The 20601-nt window shown below is 30.9% G+C and overlaps 3 protein-coding genes across 6 annotated transcripts in view; 2 read left to right on the top strand and 1 right to left on the bottom strand.

The window, feature by feature from the left end:
- The first annotated feature begins 335 nt into the window (after positions 1-335).
- Positions 336-3138, top strand: LOC109600547 (uncharacterized). 2 transcript variants are annotated; one of them, XM_020016707.2, is made up of 6 exons: positions 336-1040; positions 1094-1144; positions 1198-1248; positions 1305-1749; positions 1811-2126; positions 2531-3138. In XM_020016707.2, the coding sequence occupies exons 1-6, from the start codon at positions 599-601 to the stop codon at positions 3026-3028; spliced, it is 1803 nt and encodes a 600-aa protein (XP_019872266.2). In that variant the 5' UTR covers positions 336-598; the 3' UTR covers positions 3029-3138. The 2 variants fall into 2 exon arrangements, with proteins under 2 accessions (XP_019872266.2, XP_049819256.1); XM_049963299.1 differs by lacking the exon at positions 2531-3138 and adding an exon at positions 2277-2415.
- Positions 3139-3421: 283 nt separating this feature from the next.
- On the bottom strand, positions 3422-8479 carry LOC109600545 (DNA replication ATP-dependent helicase/nuclease DNA2). Of its 2 annotated transcripts, XM_049963429.1 has the most exons (17): positions 8390-8479; positions 8139-8331; positions 7526-8084; positions 7255-7474; positions 7064-7200; positions 6873-7009; positions 6631-6815; positions 5968-6575; positions 5730-5912; positions 5443-5676; positions 5018-5316; positions 4720-4964; positions 4472-4665; positions 4232-4418; positions 3971-4180; positions 3721-3912; positions 3422-3669 (listed from the first exon to the last, which is right to left on the bottom strand). In XM_049963429.1, the coding sequence occupies exons 1-17, from the start codon at positions 8423-8425 to the stop codon at positions 3475-3477; spliced, it is 4014 nt and encodes a 1337-aa protein (XP_049819386.1). In that variant the 5' UTR covers positions 8426-8479; the 3' UTR covers positions 3422-3474. The 2 variants fall into 2 exon arrangements, with proteins under 2 accessions (XP_049819386.1, XP_049819385.1); XM_049963428.1 differs by having other exon boundaries at positions 7526-8331.
- A 126-nt stretch (positions 8480-8605) lies between these two features.
- Positions 8606-20601, top strand: part of LOC109604619 (cAMP-dependent protein kinase type I regulatory subunit) — a 107118-nt gene continuing 95122 nt past the window's right edge. Inside the window, exon 1 of one of the 2 annotated variants that reach the window (XM_049962440.1) lies at positions 8606-8907. In XM_049962440.1, the coding sequence (XP_049818397.1) occupies positions 8743-8907 (165 nt within the window). In that variant the 5' untranslated portion in view covers positions 8606-8742. Of the gene's footprint in view, positions 8908-15012; positions 15091-20601 lie in introns of those variants that run through there. The other variant, XM_049962442.1, reaches the window with a different exon arrangement.

Genomic DNA, 20601 nt, shown 5'->3' with positions numbered 1-20601 from the left:
CTACACATTTAAAAATGCTTCCGGGTGCACAAAATTATCATTTAAATTTAATATTAAAACACGAAACTATTTTAATAATTATTTAAAAATATCACGTTTTATACTACAGGCATCTATTGGCCAAGTAGCGTATCATGTGAACGCGATGGTGTAGAAAACTTTTATCTTAATAATTATTTAAAAATATCACGTTTTATACTACAGGCATCTATTGGCTAAGTAGCGTATCATGTGAACGCGCGATGTAGAAAACCTTTATCTTCCAATCCAACAGATTTTTGCTAATTTTTTAGCACTTTAGAGCTACTGCATAGAACAGCAGAACTACCAAACACATCATTTTCGGCTAATTGCTTTATTTTAATATTTTCACCATTTTAAGTGCTTATTTTGTGTTTCTAATATGTTAGTATTTAATTTTCATTACTAACGGTTGATGTCACAATTTATTTGTGAATGGGGGGTTCCCCCAGTTACAGATATCACGTAGTTCCGGACACGTTTACCAAAACGCTGCACATTCATGCGCCGTACGTGCTACAGATAACGTTATTTCAGCTAATACTGACTTTAGGTGACCACGTGTTACTTTTAAACCATGGGAAAGAAAAAGAACAAAAGTAACAAAGCTCCGGCGGGTCCGTGCATGGTCGGGATGACGATTAATCACGTAAAACCGAAGAACAAGCGCCAGTCCGAACCAGTAAATCCGAAGAAGCCTAGGAGTGCCTCTCCAAGAGCTTCACAGCAAGGTGAACCTGCTCCAAGTGCTTCGCAGCAAGGTGGACTTGCTCCAAGTGCTTCAGGCTCAACCACCAATGTTGAGATACAATCATGCGGTGATGACAGTGGTTTTGATGCCCCACAACTAAACTCTGATTCACCTAATCAAACTGTGCAGCAGCAGGACGGTATTAAATGCTACTCTGATAACAGCACTGCAGACCAGATGTACAAGCTTCAATTGTCTGAGATTGACGAAACAAGTCAAGGTACCAAGCCACAAATGGGGAACGAAAATAATTGGGACGAACAAAATTGTAAGTTTAACTAATAATTTCTGATTATAAACAAACTACAAACCTTTTTTAAGATGACGACGTTGAGTTCAAATCTGATGCTGAGCCCAATGTTGGCCCAACAGGTAAATTAATCACTTGTGGGGTGTTTAAATTACATTTAAATGGTACATTTTAGGTAAGCCCCAACAATTAAATCCAGAGGCAGCAGGATGGGGTCCAATTGAATGTAATTTCAACTCATTATCGTGTTCTAATTGTATTATAACCATTTTCAATTTTCAGGGTCGAATAACAATTCTAGCAAGTCTTTTAGGGAAGATGACAGGCATCATCAACATGTTAAGAAATCTGATTTTAATAAATTTTCATCCAGTGAGTCACAGTGGCCTTCTCATCGTTCAGATAGATATTCTGATAGGGAAGATGACTGGCGTCATCAACATGCTAAGAAATCTGATTTTAATAAATTTTCATCCAGTGAGTCACAGAGGTCCTCTCGTCGTTCAGATAGATATTCTGAGCCAAACAATTATAGGGGAAAAAATTCAGACAAAATTAATGACGAATATGAAAAGTTCGATAAAATTTATAAAGAAACTAAGGAGTACGATTGCCACAAAGTGAAGGAGCAGTTTGGGGATTTGTTTGAGATGGGCAAGGAGTATGCTCTAGCCCACTGTGTGGCTGAGGACATGAACATGGGCAGTGGAATTGCTGTGCAATTCAGGTAATTTACTTACTTGATTTAATTTACTGAAGATGTACTGAATAAAATTCTTTAATTAAAGGAAGGATTTTAAACGTGTGGGAGACCTCCTGGATCAACGACAGTCCCAAGGTGGCCTGGCAGTCCTGGAAATCGATAATCGTTACATTTATTACCTGGTGACGAAGAGGGAGTCGTCCGGCAAGCCCACCTACGAGAAGTTCTTCGAGTCTTGCAAGAAGTGGCGTGACCACGTGCGAGACAACAACGTCAAGAGAATCGCCATACCCAGAATTGGATGCGGTCTGGACCGTCTGGAATGGGATAAAGTTAAATTCATGTTAGAATATTTGTTCAAGGATGTTGACTGTGAAATTACAGTCTGTAACTTCCAACAGGTAATAGTCAATGTTTTAAATAAACATTGAAGAAGCAACAATTGTTGTTGCTCCTACAATATTTTAATGACAAACCTCTTAGTCATAATACCACTGATTAAAAACAATAATCTGTCTTGAAATTATTTAATATTTTATGTATTTTTACAGAATCATGGCCAAACTAAAAAGAAACTGCAACAGGTTTCCATCAAATCTGATAAATCAAATATAAATAAAAACAAAAAACAATTAAAAAGAAAGAAATAAGCCATTACATAAACTATTATTCATATAATATACAATAAACTGTATTGTATATTTAAAATTGTTTTCATTTTAACGTCCCCATCCACTTAAATAAAAAAGACAGAATTATTGTGGCAATAAAAATGATTTACTAGTAAAATTAAATGTGATTTTAGGGAGAGGACGATCAAGTGGCTCCTGCTAAAATTAAAAACTGCAAGGTGGTGCATGAGACTTACCCAATTGTGGATATAGCACAAAAAACCATCATTTTATATTTGTGCAGTGAAGATGGACATGTCACCAAAGAAATGGAGCAACTGGACAATAAATTCAGGTTCTTGGACCACTTCAAACGACAGAACAAAGTACTGGGTCAATGCATAAGATTTGATAGGACCAAGAACTACATCCTCTATGGCTGCACTGTGAGGAAAGGGAAGAATGATGACTTCCAGTTCGGTGCGTTCGAAAAATGCCTTCGTGAAGTTCAGAAGAAGAACAACAATGATAAATACTATTATGTGGGAATACAAGCTGTTGACAGTCGTGATCAGTTGTTAAATCTGAAAATAATCAACTTATTAAGGAACCTAATGAGGAATGTGGAGATTTATGTTTGTTGGCCTGGCGAGTTGGAGAGTCAAATTCCAGACAAGAACAGGAATTACTAATTTTTACCCTCTTTGACAATTACAATCATATATTTTATAATGTGTACTCAAAATTAAAATTTCATTCTAAGTCTTAAGCATACTGGTTTATAAAATAAAGTTTAACTACATGAAGTGTCTTATTTATAAAAATACAAGAATAAAATTTGAAATAATTAAGAATAATTACTCTTGAAGAGTATTGTTGATAATACTATTAAATTTGTAGTCAGCGACATCTACTAATCATAATCTCTAACTGACAAACAAAGAAAGACTAAATTACAGTTTTCTGTATTATTACATTTATTTATAAAAATACAAGTATAAAACATCAACAACTTATGATTATAAAGGATGTTATCAAGTCTTGTAGAAAGAAAAACATATTAAAATAATATACATAAAGAAAAATACAATAGACATAACAAAGTTATTAAAAAATAAACTTAGCATACAAAATATACCTAAGTATTGAGAATTGAGTCCCACTGAAAATCTTTGTAATCATTTAATCTAATAATATGATTTGCCAATGACGGTAACAGCTTCTTAAACGTGGAATATTCCTGTAAAGTATTTAAATCTCCAACGAAAAGCAACTTATTTTTCGCCCTGGTTATTGCCACGTTGAGACGTTTTTTGTCCTCCAAAATTTCAAACTGAAAACGACGATTTTAACACGTAAATAAAAGTATCAGAAATTAAACTACCTCCTTGTTCCCTTTAGTGTTAGTATTGTCCTTTGATTTAGTACAAGAGTAAATGATAATTTTTTTATCCTTGCCCTGAAATTGATCCACTGTGCTCACATCCACCTTAGTAATCTCAAGCAATGCCGAAATTTGGGCCACTTGCGCCCTGTATGTGGCAATTACACCGATGTGACCACTGGGCACGCCACCCTAAAACAACACAATTTTACACCCATTCAATTTGAGTCATGTTTCAATCAGTAAGTACTTTCAGCATTGCATTCACAAGTTTAACCACAGTGGCTGCCTCGTAAATGTTCACACAATCATAATCCCCGTTTTGGGGGGGTTTGTACCAGGGTACCGAATGATTGAGCTTCCACACGGCACCCGTGTCCAGAAACTGCACCGCTTTTGCCAAGGTATCGTCCAGGGCGTCCAAAATCCAAGTCTCTGACTTGTATATATCTAAAATTGCCTAAAAAATACACACATTAAAGACATCCACGAAGCAATAAATATTACCAACATTTTTTTGTGGCAGTTGTAAAGTGGCGTCGGCCACTTCGTCGCTCCCAATGAGCAACTCCCCGTTGTAAGTCAAATCATTAGCCAAAGCGGTGATGGTTTTATTCATGCGGAAGTTGAGATTCAAAGCAATGGTGGCGGCCTCGCAGTTAAGCCGGTCGAAAATGCTTTCAGTCATGCCCAGTTTGCTGAAATAATACTTTAGTGAGTACACAGGTGGGTTATAAAATTGTTAACCGACATGGCATCCGTGTTCTTCACAACCGCAGGCAACTGATCCGGATCACCGATGAGGATGAACTTCTTCGCGGCATAAATGGGCCTAATAACGGACGACTGCAGCACCTGCGTGCTTTCGTCCACTATGCACACGTCCAACGTCCTTTTGGACAGCACTGGGTGTCCGGAGCCGAGGCACGTCACCGCCAGCACCAACTAAAAACAAATTGGTTCAATAATCCTGTAATAAAACACCAGAACAACCCTCACTTGGTTGTTGTACACAGCCTTAAGTTCCTCGGGAGTTGTACAGTGCTTGGTGAGGGCGTGTTCGGAGTACGACTTCAGCTTCGGGTGTATTCGGGACGCCGAGCCGAGCCGCATGAACTTCACCCCGAAGGTGAGTAGCTTAAGGCACACGTTGTCCACAGCCGAGTGGGTGTGACTGGTTATTATCACGCTCTTGCCCAGCTCCGTCAATAATTGGATCAACGCCACAATAGTGGTGGTTTTGCCTAATAAGCAAATTAATTAAATTTCTAAAATTTAATGAAATTAACCCAATTACCTGTGCCAGGCATGCCGTTAATGAGTAAATAGTCATTGGCGGCGATGGCTTTAAGGACGGCCCGTTGTTGCACCCTGTTCAAACGTTTCAGGATGGGTGTGCCTTTGGTGGCGATTATACGGGGGAGTTTGTTCTCAAAGGTGGGCACTTTTCTGTCTATTATACACTGACGCAACTGTTCGCCCCTGGGCGTCAACTCGAGGAGCAACGAAAGGCTCGTCATGTTGAAACTTTGGATGGTGTTCGAGTCGTACGTGTCCACGTGGAAGATTTTGTTCGGGTGTTTAATTGACAAGTCCCTGAAAATTGTTATTATTATTGGATTTACTCATATAAATATATTGTTTTGTTGGGTGGTTTTCTCCACTTATGTTACTTTTTTGACATTATAATTGTTGTGTAATAAACTTTAAGGCTCAGCGTACCTGTCTAGATGTACCACCAAAGACGTAGCATCAATGGAGGTGACCAGACCAGCTGAAACGGCCGGTCTTGTATCGGTGCTGATCACGACGTATTTGTTCTCACATAAACCACTAGCTAAGAAGTTTATACTTTGACTAGGGTCGTTCTTTTCAAATGTGTGCATGTACAAGCCATTAACTGGGTCTCCCACATCCACAAGTCTTAAGTTGATGATGCACTTTCCGTCTGATTCCCTGTAAAAATATAAAAATAAATATTAAAGTACTAATTTATGTTGAATTGTTACCGTTTTTCAGGTTTTACTGTAAAAATCTCTTTGATATTTTTGTTCCCCTTTTCGGAATTACTTTCAATAGCCAACATTGAGTGCCAATGCATGATATAATCCAAATGGGCGTCAGATATATGTGCTAGGCTCTCCTCTTGGATTTTCTTCAGTGCTGTATTTGAGCAAGGCTCCTTATTATATCTAAAATGCAACAAATAGTAACATTACTAGTACTTAATGTTATAAAATTTGTTACCTAAGGTATGAGGCACATACAATGTTGTAAGGGCACTTATCACAGGCTCTGTGGTTAATTGGTTCAGGCAATTCGGGGGGCTTAACAGTTAGCTGCGAGGTCTCCGAGTCCTTGTCCATCTTGGGACGATTCCTCAAGTAATACGTCAAATCGTTGCGCATCATTATGATGTCCCTCTTTTCCTTGTGGGTCATTGGGATCTCCCTTAAGACTCCTTCCCTCAAATACAACAGTAAACCGGACGGCACGTTGTACCCCAACTTGTTCATCATCATGATGTACAGAATGACCTGTCCCCGATGCTCCAACGAAACCGTCGCCCTCCCCGTCTTTAATTCCAGAGGCATCATGTGGGTGGAGTCTGTCTCCACGGTGACGTCGATCTTGCCCTTTATTCCCAACTCCGGACACCACACGTTCTCCTCGATGTCAGCTACAGACGTAATTGTGCCCTTCCAGTCGTCCTTTTTGTAATTCTTCTTGCCTTTGGACGTAATCGAGTTGCTTTTGACGTAAGTCTCGATGAACTGGATTATTTGAGGGACGAACTTGTGGATCTCCACTTCCATTTGTTCTATGGACATGTCACACTCGTACAGTCGGGATATCTGGAATGGAACATTAAAGATTAATACTCAGACTACAAATTATACTGTTACGTACTGTTTTTTCCTCCCTAATTAGATTGTGGGCTATTTTTTCGACTTCCCCGTGGCTTCTACATTTATTTGCAAGGACAGTTTGTAGTAAATCATGGACAATTGTTCCTATTATCATGTGGTGATTTGTGGGCTCAAAACTATGGAACCTTTCTGATAAAACGCTCTTCCTTTTACAAAATATTGTATCTAAAAGTGACAATTATCAATTATATAAGACAATTAAGAGGTCAATAATAAACTTACTGACAACAGAAGTACTTGAGATCAAGTCATCAGGCTCAAACACCAACAGACCAAAATCATTATTGACAATCCATTCATTCTCAACCTTTTGAGCAATTATATGTACAGTATCATTTTCTTGTAACTGTGTGTGCATCCTAAAATCAGCAACAATCAATTTAAATAGCCTCAGTTGTTGTGTGTGAACCTACCAGAACCCTTGTAGGGTGCATTTACCCATTTCCCCCCCATTTGTAGCCTTTAAAGTTATCACAGTCTTAACAGGGTATCTTTCAACAGTTACAATTTTGCAGTGCTGTGAGTCTTGTAAGTTTAGTGAGTAATTAATCTGTAAGACAACTTCTATTATTACCAACAAATAAATATATAATTGAAAACTAACATCATCCAAGTTGCCCCACATTGAATCATCATCATCACCGAAGGCATCAGAAAAGTCTTCCTCAGTACCATTTTCAATTCTTGAACACTGGCCCAATTTGGCAGGTGAAGCTTTGAAGTCCAGGCGAGTCCTGGCCTTATTCACTGACTCCTCCAAGTTTGCCTTTTGAGGGGACTGTTTAACTGGAGTCTTCTCATTGTTACTTTGTATTAACATGCTCCTAAAAGGCACCAGTAGGAAACAAAATTAAACGTTATTTAGTGGTACTTACTTGGAGTCTCTGGGTGACATGTAATTCAAAATGGAGCACTGCTTCTTCTCACTGCTTTTGAAGATGACTTCCACCTCAGGTCGTTTCGTTGACGACTTGCTTGGGGTTATTTTGACGAAGTTCTCAATGACTTGTACATTGAAATCCTGTAGGTTTTTGGGCGACGTTTCATACAGTTTTTTGGGAGTCCTTTTACCTTTTAGTGGGGTCTTCTCGTTGCTCTTTTTAGTTGGAGTTGGGCTATTTTTTTTGACAATGTAGTCGTCTGGGTTAAACACCAATTTTTTGGCGGCTGGTGATTTTACTGGGGTCTTTTTGAAAGGGTTTTTATCAGGGGTGTGATACTCCCTTAGGGCCGAAGGCGTTAGAAGTTTTTCTGGTGTTTTGACACTTAACATTCGTTTTGTTGGGGTCATTTGTTCACAAGTGCTAGGTTTAATATCGTTACTTAATTCACTTGTTAACACTTTCTTTTTGGCTGGGCCTAATTCTTCTTTCGAACTCCCACTTGTTAGTTTTCTCTTTCTGGAATTTGGTGAATCTGGACCGGCTATAACGTCTTTTTCAGGCAAATTAGTTATTACATTTAGGACGTCATTGTAAATTGGTCTACCATTCTTATTGTTAGTGGTGTGGCCTTCATTGTTCGTGGATTTGTTATTTATTTTAGTCGGTGTCTGATTTGATTTTAACTTAACGGATGGTTTACTGACCACAAACTCATCATCACTATCGACAGCACACACAGACTTGGGTTCGATCTGTTTAGTGAAAAAACTGGATATTTTTAAATTGCCCTTGACGATCTAAAAAATGATTAAAATTGAGTACCCACTTTAAGCACTTAAACTTAGAACCACTTACATTAGCTTTAGGTTTGTTGTTAGTGGCTTTTTTCATTATAAAATAATTGAGATTCTTGTTTTCACAGGTTTGTTATTGTTGTTGTTAAATTGACATGTCAAGACTTTTCCCGCCAGTCGGCCAGTTCGAGGGCGCCCTCTCGCGGCGGGCGCCGCGCAACCGTCCCGAATTACAGACACCTGAAATAACAACAGAAACAAATAAAAAAAATTAGAACTGTCAAACCGTGTTTTGTACTTTTTAACAAATCGCCGTTTCGGAACGTAAACAAATTAATTGCGGTGCCACCGTTTGAAAGACGTCCCGTGTTTTTTTTCATTGTCGATAATTTGAGTGTTTAGATAAATCGAATAATGGCCACGAACATGGATGAGGAGCAGGCCCTACGCGAGTGCGAGGCTTACGTCCAGGCCCACAACATCCAGCAAATACTTAAGGATTGTATAGTTCAATTGTGCGTTAGCCGTCCAACGAATCCCATTTCGTTCCTGAGGGAGCACTTCCAAAAATTAGAGAGGGTGAGTCTCGCCAGCACTTTCGGCAACCCTTCTTTCAACTTTGTTTATTAACGTTTAAATAAAGGTAGTGGTTAGTGGTCGCATGTGCTTTCGTCCCCTGATTAGTTATTCCAATCTATCAGATTAATATTTGCTGTTTATTGTCAGCTGACAAGAGACAATTGCAGTGTTTTGTTGTCTTAACAATTAAACTGATTATGTGTAATTTGCCATGACAATTTACGTATGGTAAATGGAAATTTTGCATATTAAACGTGTCTACAAACGTAACACTACTTATAATTTTATTTATTTAATCCTATTTGTGTTATTTTTAATTTGTACTCTATTTATTATATTAATATTTGATAAAAAACCATTAATAATAGATCAAATTTCAATATCCCTTTAAACAACAGGGACAAACATGTTTTTCTTAGTAAAATTTAGAGTTGAGTATAATTTTTTTCTAAAATTTTGGCAAAAATGATGATATTTATATAATACAATAAGTCTATAATCTAATTGGAATATGCTAGTAAATAAAAAATTCATTTACTTCTAATTTGAATGAAAAATATTACTAAATATTATTATTAATGCAAATCAAAATGTTTTGGATTGTCAATATTGATAAACTTTAAATATTTTAACTTAAAATATTGGAAATATTTAGGAATAAAACATAACTTATGATAAAGTATGTACAGGATTCTTTTCTTATAAAAATTTTAATCACATTTTGTTTTAGAATATCCTTAAATATTCCTTATAATGTATATAAATTACCGTTCATGAATGTCATAAAAATATTTAAATATAAACACATATGAATTTTTCTGAAATTAATTATCAATAGAAAAATTTTAATTGTTGGTCATACTATAAAATTCGTAGTCTACGACATCTGCTTATCACAATATGTAACTGACGATATAAAGAGAAGACTAAATTACAGTTTTCTGTATTAAAAATTACTGTTCATAGATATCATTAAAAATATTTAAATATAAACGAATATAACTTTTTATAAGAAGAATTATCAATAAAAAATCAATTTGAAATAATTATCAGTAGTTTTTTTTATCCCTAAACGTATTTTTTAAAGTTTTATTAACGAATATGATTTTTTATAAGACTAATTATCAATAAAAAATCAATTTGAAATAATTATCAATAGATTTTTTATCCCCAAACGAACTTTTTCAAGTTTTATTAACGAATGTAAATTTTTATAAGTTTAATTATCAATAAAATATCAATTTGAAATAATAATCGATAGTTTTTTTATCCCTTAACGTACTTTTTGAAGTTTTATTAACGAATATAATTTTTATAAGACTAATTATCGATAAAAAAATCAATTTGAAATGATTATCAATAGTTTTTTTTTATCCCTAAATGTACTTTTTCAAGTTTTATTAACGAATGTAAATTTGTATAAGATTAATTATGAATAAAAAATCAATTTGAAATAATTATCAATAGTTTTTTTTATCCCTAAACGTACTTTTTCAAGTTTTATTAACGAATGTAAATTTTTATAAAATTTATTATAAATAAAAAATCAATTTGAAATAATTATCAATAGTTTTTTTATCCCTCAACTTACTATTTAAAATTCATAATCAGCGACATCTGTTGGTCACAATCTGTAATTGATGATACAAAGGAAGATTAAATTACAGTTTTCTATAATATAAATTATCGTTCATACATCATAAAACAGAATAAAAATAAAGTTTTTAATTTATTAGGAATGAATTTTTAATTTTATGAACATTTCAATTAATTTAAAATATATAAATTCTTTTAAACATAAAAACAAAAAAAAAATAATTAAAAACAGTTTTCTTTCATTTATAAGATAGAAGAATAATTAGAACTATGTTATTTATTTATATTATTTTTTAATAAAATATAATAAATTAAATAAAAAAATTGTTATAAAATACTTTTATCTCTTTTTTATCAAAATTTAAATTCATAAAGGATATAAAATTAATTAAAATTATTTTTTTAAAACATTAAATTTATAATAAAAAAATAAAATTAAACTAGCTTGTAACCACATATTTATCCAGTAAAAGTAACCCGGATAAACATTTCTTAGTGTAATTTACAGTTATTTTATAATTGTTTAAGTGGAATTTAAGATATTTGCAATGTACCACTTTTAATTTTCTTTAATTAGGCTTAATTTTTATAATTGAAAAGTGATTTTATATACTACTTTTTTAATTTAAAGATATATTGACATTAATTTAATGTTTTTTCCATTAAATATTATTTACTTATTCATCTAAATTGGATCAGTATTCAGCCACATTGAACATTTTCATTAATTCCATTAAAAATTCAATGAATATTCATAATTTTTTAAATCCTATTCCGTTTCCAAGTTATGTAAATGGTGAAAGTAATGTAATTATTGGGACAATGATAATTTAGTTACAGTAATTATTTTCACAAGCCTTTGGCGCCATTAATTAGCGTCAAATCCCATAAACGTCAATTTAATATCTGTCCTTTCAACGTACAAAAAGCTTACAATTTATTTTTTGTCCATTGAACTCCCACGCAATTTAAATTATTAATGGCTAATCAATTCCTTCATTTCAACGACCTGCCTCAGGATATTCCTTTTGTAATTTTAAAAATGCCACATTTGTTTGAAATCGATTTGGCTCTCCGCAAGCAAACGATAAAATATTTATGCTGGCTTCTATCGATTAAACACAGATGAGTTCATTTAATGGTTTCTCGTCTTCTCGGCGAACTTTTTGTTCTTCGGTGAACACCGAACGAAAGCGAAAGTGTTTGCCTTTAATGAAACCCCAATTTTTATTCCATCCACTTCTAAATTGGAGAAGCCTAAATGGAACCCCCACGCACCATCAATAATGCAGTGAGTGATTAATTCTTCCATTCTCTTTTAACCGAGTTGAAATCGTACCATTTAATTACATATTTTTGGTTTAATTACCGATTTTTTAAATGACCTTAACTTAAGACTTATTAAAAAAAGGCATTAGTGCGTTTCAATTTGGTAACAGATGTGCCAGACGTGGAATGCGAACAAAAGAATCGTTCTGGCAAATGTCCCGTTCGTTCATCGGTGACGCAGAGCCTTTTCGGCCACGCAATTGACTTTTTAAATCGTGTGACGTAAGCCTGAGTTTAAACGGGCCGTGTGCCAGTTTCGGGAAACGTTTTATTGTGATTATTATTATTGGGCAGGGCGTTTCGTAATTCGTTGCCGGGAAGACAATGGACGGGCAAAAGGTCACAAAAACGTTCATCCAAAGTTGGGAATGTTTGAAGTGGCTTCTATTTTTAATACTCGTTGTTTGACTGCTTCATTCTCGCACCGTTGTTAATTAAATTAAGTCCCAACTAACTTTGTTTGACTCTAATTAGTATATGAAATAATTATAAGACATACAATAAATTATAAATTTAATATTTGGCTGAAAAATATAAAAAAATATTTTTAATTTTTATTAATTCTATTAAAAAAAATTCGAACTACTTTTTTGTATTATAAATAAATAAAAAGAGTTATTTAATTTCTAAATATTGTATTTTTTATGTTTTGAATGTGCTGAAATGTTGTAATTTATATTACATAAAACTATAATGTATTCTTCCTTTGTAGCATCAGTTACAGATTGTAACCAGTAGATGTCGTTGATTACGAATTTTATAGTATTAACAACAATTCATACTTTTCAAATGAAACGAACTCTTTTATTAATATTATTTAAATTTTATATAATAAAAACAATTAATTGTATTGTAAAATAAATAAAACTTTAATTAACGTGTTTACTGATAAAAAACAATGGAAAACTATTGATTTTAATTATTGTAACAAAAACAATAAATCATAAATTTAATATTTTTAATAATCATAGAGAAATAAAAAAAATATTTTTAAATTAATTTTATATCCTTTTATATATTGAAATTTTGATAAATTATTAACAACTTTTCATTATTATTTTTAATTATTGACACTGTAAAAACATGAATTTATACTTATTATAAATTCATATTTGTTTAAATTTAAATTATTTATGTATTTTAAATGTAATGTAAATTAAGTATTAAAAATATATTATGATAATTTATTTATTTGCTTTATTATATTTTGTTAATTTTATTTAAAAATTATAAAATAAAGTATTTTTAATATTTTTTTTCTGTTATAAATAAAGAAATAATAAATAATGTCTAATTAGTTTGTATTTTTTGAATATACTATATTACTATATTACAGGAATCTGTAATTTAGTCATCCTTTATATTGTCAGTTTCAGATTGTGACCAGTAGATGTCGCTGATTACGATTTATGTGGTATTAGCAACAATTCATATATTTTTAATGAAATTAACTTTATTATTTCAAATTTTATATAATAAAAACAAATTAATTGTAAAATTTAAAAAAATTAATTAATATTTAAAATTTAAAAAAAACATGTTTCCTGATAAAAAACTATTAAACTCTAATTTATATTTGTTTAAATTTAATAAAACTTAAATGTAATGTAATTAATTATTAAAAATAATTAGTAATACTAATTTTATAGTAATTTTTTATTTGCTTTATTATTTTTATTTAAAAATTATAAAATAAAGTATATTTAATACTTTTTTTGTGTAAATAAAGCAATAATTAATAAATAGTTTGTATTTTTTAAAAATTTTATATATTTTGAATGTACTTTATTAGAGGACTCTGTAGTTTAGTCTTCCTTTGTATTGTCAGTTTCAGATTGTGACCAGTAGATGTCGCTTTTAGCAACATTTCGAATGAAATTAATTTTATTATTCCAATTTTTGAATAATAATAACCTTTAATTTTATTGTAAAATAAATAATACTTAATATTAATATTTTTACTGATAAAAAACTATTGATAATATTTATAATATACAATATATATTTTGTGGTGTATGAACGGTAATTTATATTACAGAAAACTGTAATTTAGTCTTCCTTTGTATAGTCAATTACAAATTGAGACTAATAGATGTCAGTGATTACAAATTTTATAGTATTAGAAACAGTTCATACTTTTCAAATGTTAAAAACTTTAAGAAGTATGTTTAGGGATAAAAAACTATTGATAATTGTTTTTTACTGATAATTAATCTTATACAATTTTATATTCCTTAATAAAACTTTAAAAAGTATGTTTAAAAATAAAACAACTATAGATAATTATTTATAATATAATATATAATATAAAACAAATAATTATTTTATAAAATAAATAAAATTTTAATTAATATTTTTATTAATAACAAATTATTGATAATTAATTTTAGAAAAATTGATATTAATTCATAAAATTATACTGATAAAAAATTATAAATAATTAAATAATTTAATATAACAATATTTCCAATTGTTTTTTTAGTGATAATTAATTTTATATAAATTTATTTTTGTTTAAATTTAAAAAAAATGTGAATTTTAAATGTAGTTATGTCCTAATTATTTTTCTGTATTATAAATAAAGATAATTTTATTTTTTTATTTTATATCCTTAAAAAGATTTTATATATTTTAAATGTATTGAAATAAAATTCTATTTCTAATAAATTAAAAACTTTATTTTTAATGTTTTATATTGTATTCACGGTAATTTATATTACAGAAAACTGTAATTTAGTCTTCCCTTTGTATCGTCAGTTACAGATTGTGATTGTAGATGTCACTGACTACGAACTACAATGTACTTTTTGTATTTGACTCAATAACGAGTATAAGGATTTCGAAATATTACAATGATATTAATTATTATTCTTATTAAATTTCATATATAAACTATTATATGGTAATAAAATGTGGCCCTCTTACATCAGACGCTCAGTATATATCCATAAAATAATTGAACGACCAAACAGATCGCCGCCGCACGAATCCCGCGAATTCCCCAACGCCGAACGGTGACGTAAATTGCGCGAACACGGTCCCGGGACGTCCTCCATCCCGATGACGTCACACCGCAACCGTTTTTCGGCTCCCGACCCGACGGCGCAAGGACGCCGGCTGCCATTCGCGTTCCGCACTCCCGCCGCCCAGAGGCCGAACGAGCCGTGCCCGAAGCCGCCTCCGTGTGTCAGTGTTGTCCGGCAGCCGGCGCGACCGAGCCCCCCCAGGTGTGCGACGATGATGCTCACCCTGACTGTGGTAAGATATGTAGCGGCACACGCACGAGACACGTAGCCGTGTTAGGGGGTAGTAGCGGGTTTTTGTGGGTAGGTGCATGGCTGTAGGGAAGAGAAACGGCGGGAATCGGCGGCGGCGGCGACGACGCCGATCGTTAGGGTAGGCGTCGCGACCTTCCGCACTGGACGCGCGTCGCTTTGTGAACTCTGGTAATTGATGCTCGCGGCGTTTCTGTACCGTATTTTTTGTTGGTTTGTTGTTAGAAAACTTTTTTGTCTGGCTCAATATTAAATACTTTGGCTTGGAGGTTTAAACTCGGGGTAAAATTCTCCGACGGAATAAATTATAATATTATTAAGAGAAAATATCTAAATTTTTTTCCTATTTTTATTAAGAATCTACAAAAATATATAAAAAAGATTTTACCTCCATATTAGTTGGCAATTTTAACTAAAAGACAGTTTTAATAATGTTTAAGGTAAATAATATTACAGAAAACTGTAATTTACTCTTCCTTTTTCATCACCATCATTACAGATAATAGCCAGTAGATGTCGCTTGCAGTTAGTTTGATAGTTTTAGCACTTTTTAAATTAAATTTAACTGAATTATTTAAAATTTTATATAATATAAGAATCTATTTATACTATTAACAATTAATTTATTTTTATATTACAAATATAATGACAGTCTTGGAGGAATTCACACTATTAAGGAAAATTAGAAACAGCTCTTTAGTTATAACATATTGTATGGAAGAATACGTGTAAATATTTTTTATTTCATTATTTTGGAATTTTAAACCCAATCAATTAAATATATTTTTTGTAAAACTTTTGTAAAATGTTTTGAATTAAAATTTCTAAATATATTCTGAGTAAGGAAGATATCCATCCATATTTTATTAATTAAAATATGATATTAAACTTTTTCTTATGTTATTTTTGATTAAATTATTGATATATTTATACTTTGAGTAACATTAGGTTACTACTGACATAAATATGTTAATTATTAATCTATTTTTATTAATAAATTGTTATAAAAATATATAAAAAAGATATTACATACATTTTAATTGGTAATTTTAACTAATAAGTAATTTTGATAACATCTATAAAAAATAAATTATATTACAGAAATCTGTAATTTAGTCTTCCTTTCCATCAGATGTGAGTTGCAACAAATTTTAAAGTAGCAATAATTCATATTTTTTGAATTAAATTTAATTAACTTATTTCAAAATTTATGAATACGAATCCATTTATATTATTAATAATTAATTTATTTATTTACTCTTTATAATATATTGTATAGAAGAATAAGTTTAAATATTTTTTATATTATTGTAACATATTTTTCAACCCCATCAATTAACTAAATAAATTTTATGTAAAACTGAGAAAATTACTCTTAAATATTTGAAAATGTTTTGAAAAAATGTAAAATTGTGTGTGGAAGATATCCATATTTCATTAATTAATAAAAAATATCACATTGAACTTCTTCTTATGTTATTTTTGTTAAAATTATTGATTCATTTATACTTTGAGTAACATTAGGTTACTTCTAATCCTTCAAATCTGTTAATTGTTAATCAATTTTCAATAAAGAATTGTTAAAAAATGTTAAAATGTATAAAAAAGGTTTTAAATACATTTTAGTTGGTAATTTTAACTAATAAGTAATTTTGTATATTACAGAAATCTGTAATTTAGTCTTCTTGTTCCATCACCATGATTACGTAAATTTGCAACATTTATTTTAGCAATTATATAATTATTAAGATTTGTCCAAAAAATACAAGGTTTAGTACAAAATATTCAATTGTTAATGGCCAAATTACAATAATTTAACAAATACGAAACATTAAAGTGCCATTATAAAACCAATTATAAATAAATATTTAGACAGAACATGCAAAATTTCTTGAGCATAAATGCCTTAACATCTCTAACAAACATTAATTACTCCAAAGGTTATATTAGTTATTTATTTTTTCTTAAGTTAAATGTTGTGGTACTGCCTTGTGTGATGTACATAACTAAAAATTACATAAAATTTATGTCTGTTGTTAGTTTTTTTCGCTAATAGACATAATAACGTAATGACACACACCACAAACTTCATATTTGGAGTTTGGAACAAACAGCAAAAAACCGTTCGGCACCAAAATGGCTGATGGCTTCTGCAATTAATATTTAATTTTTTTCATTTCAAGGAAAATGATTACAACTTTTAATTGAAAGCTAATTTTCCATGTAATTATTACTATTTTTAGAGACAACCTGTTTTGGAATTGGTCTACGAAATAACCATTTCCTCCTTCGTATCTCCAATTTCGATCGAGCAATTAAAAAGTTGTCAGAGCACGTAATAAGTGGCGTTTTAGGTCGACGATCAATTATCCACCGGGGTTCACCCTTAACCTTACACGTAAGGCATAAAGGATTTAACCTTTGGCGTAATTACCGGTTGCAGATGTGTGTTGGAGATATTATGGCGTTTATGCACAAGAAATTTAGTTTGTCACGCCGGAATATTTATAATTAGTTGTGTAATGGCATTTTTGTGTTTTGGTATTCTGTAAATTGTTGTAATTTCTTTAAACATTAACAGTTTTAATGTTTTATGTTGTGTTTGTTTTTAACTACTCTTAATAACTCTTTATTAGGGAAATAATAATTCATTTAAAATGTGAAATAATTCTAATTTAATTAAATTTTACTAATATTACAAAATTCACAGTAAGTACCATCTGTTAATTAGAATTTGTCATTGAAATTGGAAAAGGAAGATTAAATTACAGTTTTCTGTAATAATTTTGTATTTTATATATGCAGAAACTGATCCACATTACATATTTTTCTTAATTTGTAGAGTAGAATAAGATAAAAAGACTCAACATTTTTGTGGTTTCAATAAAATATACAAATTCAATGTTTTCTTAAATGAATAAATAATTAAAATTAATTAATATAGAGCTTATATAGCAGTATATACAACTCAGACATAAATTCTGTAATGATGGTGATGGAAAGGGAAGAATAAATTACAGATTTCTGTAATATTATTTACCTTAAACTTAATTTTTTTATATATTTTTGTAGATTCTTAATAAGAATAGGAAAAAAATACAGTTTTACATAATATATTAGGTAATTGGGTTTAAAAATCTGTAATATTAAAATACAAAATATTTAGATGTATTTTTCTATACAATATATTATAAAGAATAAATAAATTAATTAATTATTAATAATATAAATGGATTATATTCATAAAATTTGAAATAAGTTGTCAATCTGAGACCAAAAATCAACAATTAGATGTTGTTTAAAGTGATTGTGAGAGGAATAAATATACAGAAACAAAAAATAAACTTGATGTGAGTAACAACATTGCCCATAAAGTGGTATTTTATTCCCCATATTTGTTTAGGATCCACATAAACCCTGAAAATAATCAGACAACCGTTGCCATAACACAAAACAAATACATTTTATTGTTACACTACGAAAAGGTCCATCCAACAAGATGATACCAATGCTAATTTAACACAAATTTGTAACAACATGTTCGGGCAACCAAAATAATTGCCTTTTGTTTAAAACATTAAACCGTTAAAGGTTAATTAAAGCACCAAAATAAATTGGGCACCGTAATGGACTGTTATTTGAAGGAAAAATATAAATGCAGGGTAAACACACGCATCCCTGGATGAGAAATCGATCTCCCCAGCCCACAACACGCTTCCGCCCCCAATACTGTGACCGGGTGACCTTACGCAAAAGGTGGAAGTTACTCGACACTAATTGGATCGACTGCTCTGGTAACGAGACGGGATGGGTGTATGTTAATGAAATGGGGGATGTCGCGTGTCTCCGACGTGGAAAAATGATGTTATTATGTTACTTTGCAAGGTGATTACTGCCTGGAGGCGGGACATGTAAATCATACTTGAAACTTATACGGTGCTGAGGCATTCGCAGGAAGCAGGAGTGATGGTGCTTCATTTTTCATGTTGCATTTTGTGTGATGGAAATTGATACATTTTTTCTATGGCAAAAAGCCAGAGGAAGTTAATTAATTGCAGGCGACATCTACTGGCTATAATCTGTAATGATGGTGATGGAAAGGGAAGAGTAAATTACAGATTTCTGTAATATTATCTTCCAACTAAACTTATCAACACAAATAATTAAATAACTAGCAATAAATATCCAGTTTAATCGTGACACATCCAGTAAGAAAAAACAAAAACTAAATAGAATTAGATTTCATCATTTGATAATTTTTTTTCCCCATTAATAAACAACCAGTCAAGATAAAGAAGTCCCATAATTTGTAAAACTTTTGTCTAGATTTTAAACCGGCACGGAATGGCGCAATTAAAAATTCTTTCTCGGCATGTAAAAGTTGGCTGCGATCAATTATAAAGCCCCCACGTTTATATTTAACGTTGCACGAGAGCCCGTACGTGGGCGTAAACGTGCCCCTTTATGCACCAATTTGCATCTTCATCCTCGAAAATTGCATTAAAGGGGGAAAATATAGGTCGAGCACAAAAGGAAGGCTTTCCTGGATTTTTCTTTTGTCGTTTTAATTGGGATGAACGGTTTTGTTTTGACCATCGTCGTATTTTTATACATATTAAGAGGGTTTATATACTTTTATTCTTGATTATTTCAGTAAATTTTAATATATATTTTTTATTCTTAGCTTAGAATAAACAGTAGTATGGACTCTAAATAAAGGTAAAATAAAATAAAACTGTTTTCAAATAATTAAGTAACTAAAATAAATACTGTAAATGAAAATAAAATGAAACGAGACTGTTTTAAAATATTTTCAATAAACAGATTTGTCTCCAAACAAATGTAAAATGAAATAAAACTGTTTTAAAATTGCCCCAAGTTAAAGTAAAATAAAATAAGACTGTTTTAATATATTTTGAATAAACAGTATTGACTCTAAATAAAAGTAAAATAAAATAAAACTGTTTTCAAATAATTAAGTAAATAAAATAAATACTATAAATGAGAATAAAATGAAATGACTGTTTTAAAATGTTTCCAATAATCAGATTTGACTCCAAACAAATGTAAAATTAAAGAAAACTGTTTTAAAATTGCCCCAAATTAAAGTAAAATGAAATGAGACTGTTTTAATATATCTTGAATAAACAGTATTGACTCTAAATAAAGGTAAAATAAAATAAAACTGTTTTCAAATAACTAAATAAGTAAAATAAATACTGTAAATGAAAAGAAAATGGAACGATACTGTTTTAAAATATTTTCAATAAACAGATTTGACCCCAAACAAATGTAAAATGAAATAAAACTGTTTTAAAATTGCCCCAAGTTAAAGTAAAATAAAATGAGACTGATTTAATATATTTTGAATAAACAGTGTTGACTCAAAATAAAGGTAAAATAAAATAAAACTGTTTTCAAATAACTAAGTAAGTAAAATAAATACTGTAAATGAAAATAAAATGAAACGGGACTGTTTTAAAATACTTCCAAT

Source organism: Aethina tumida, chromosome 2 (genome assembly GCF_024364675.1).
Source record: "Aethina tumida isolate Nest 87 chromosome 2, icAetTumi1.1, whole genome shotgun sequence".
Classification (NCBI taxonomy): domain Eukaryota; kingdom Metazoa; phylum Arthropoda; class Insecta; order Coleoptera; family Nitidulidae; genus Aethina; species Aethina tumida.
This window is presented reverse-complemented; position numbering and strand designations above follow the sequence as displayed.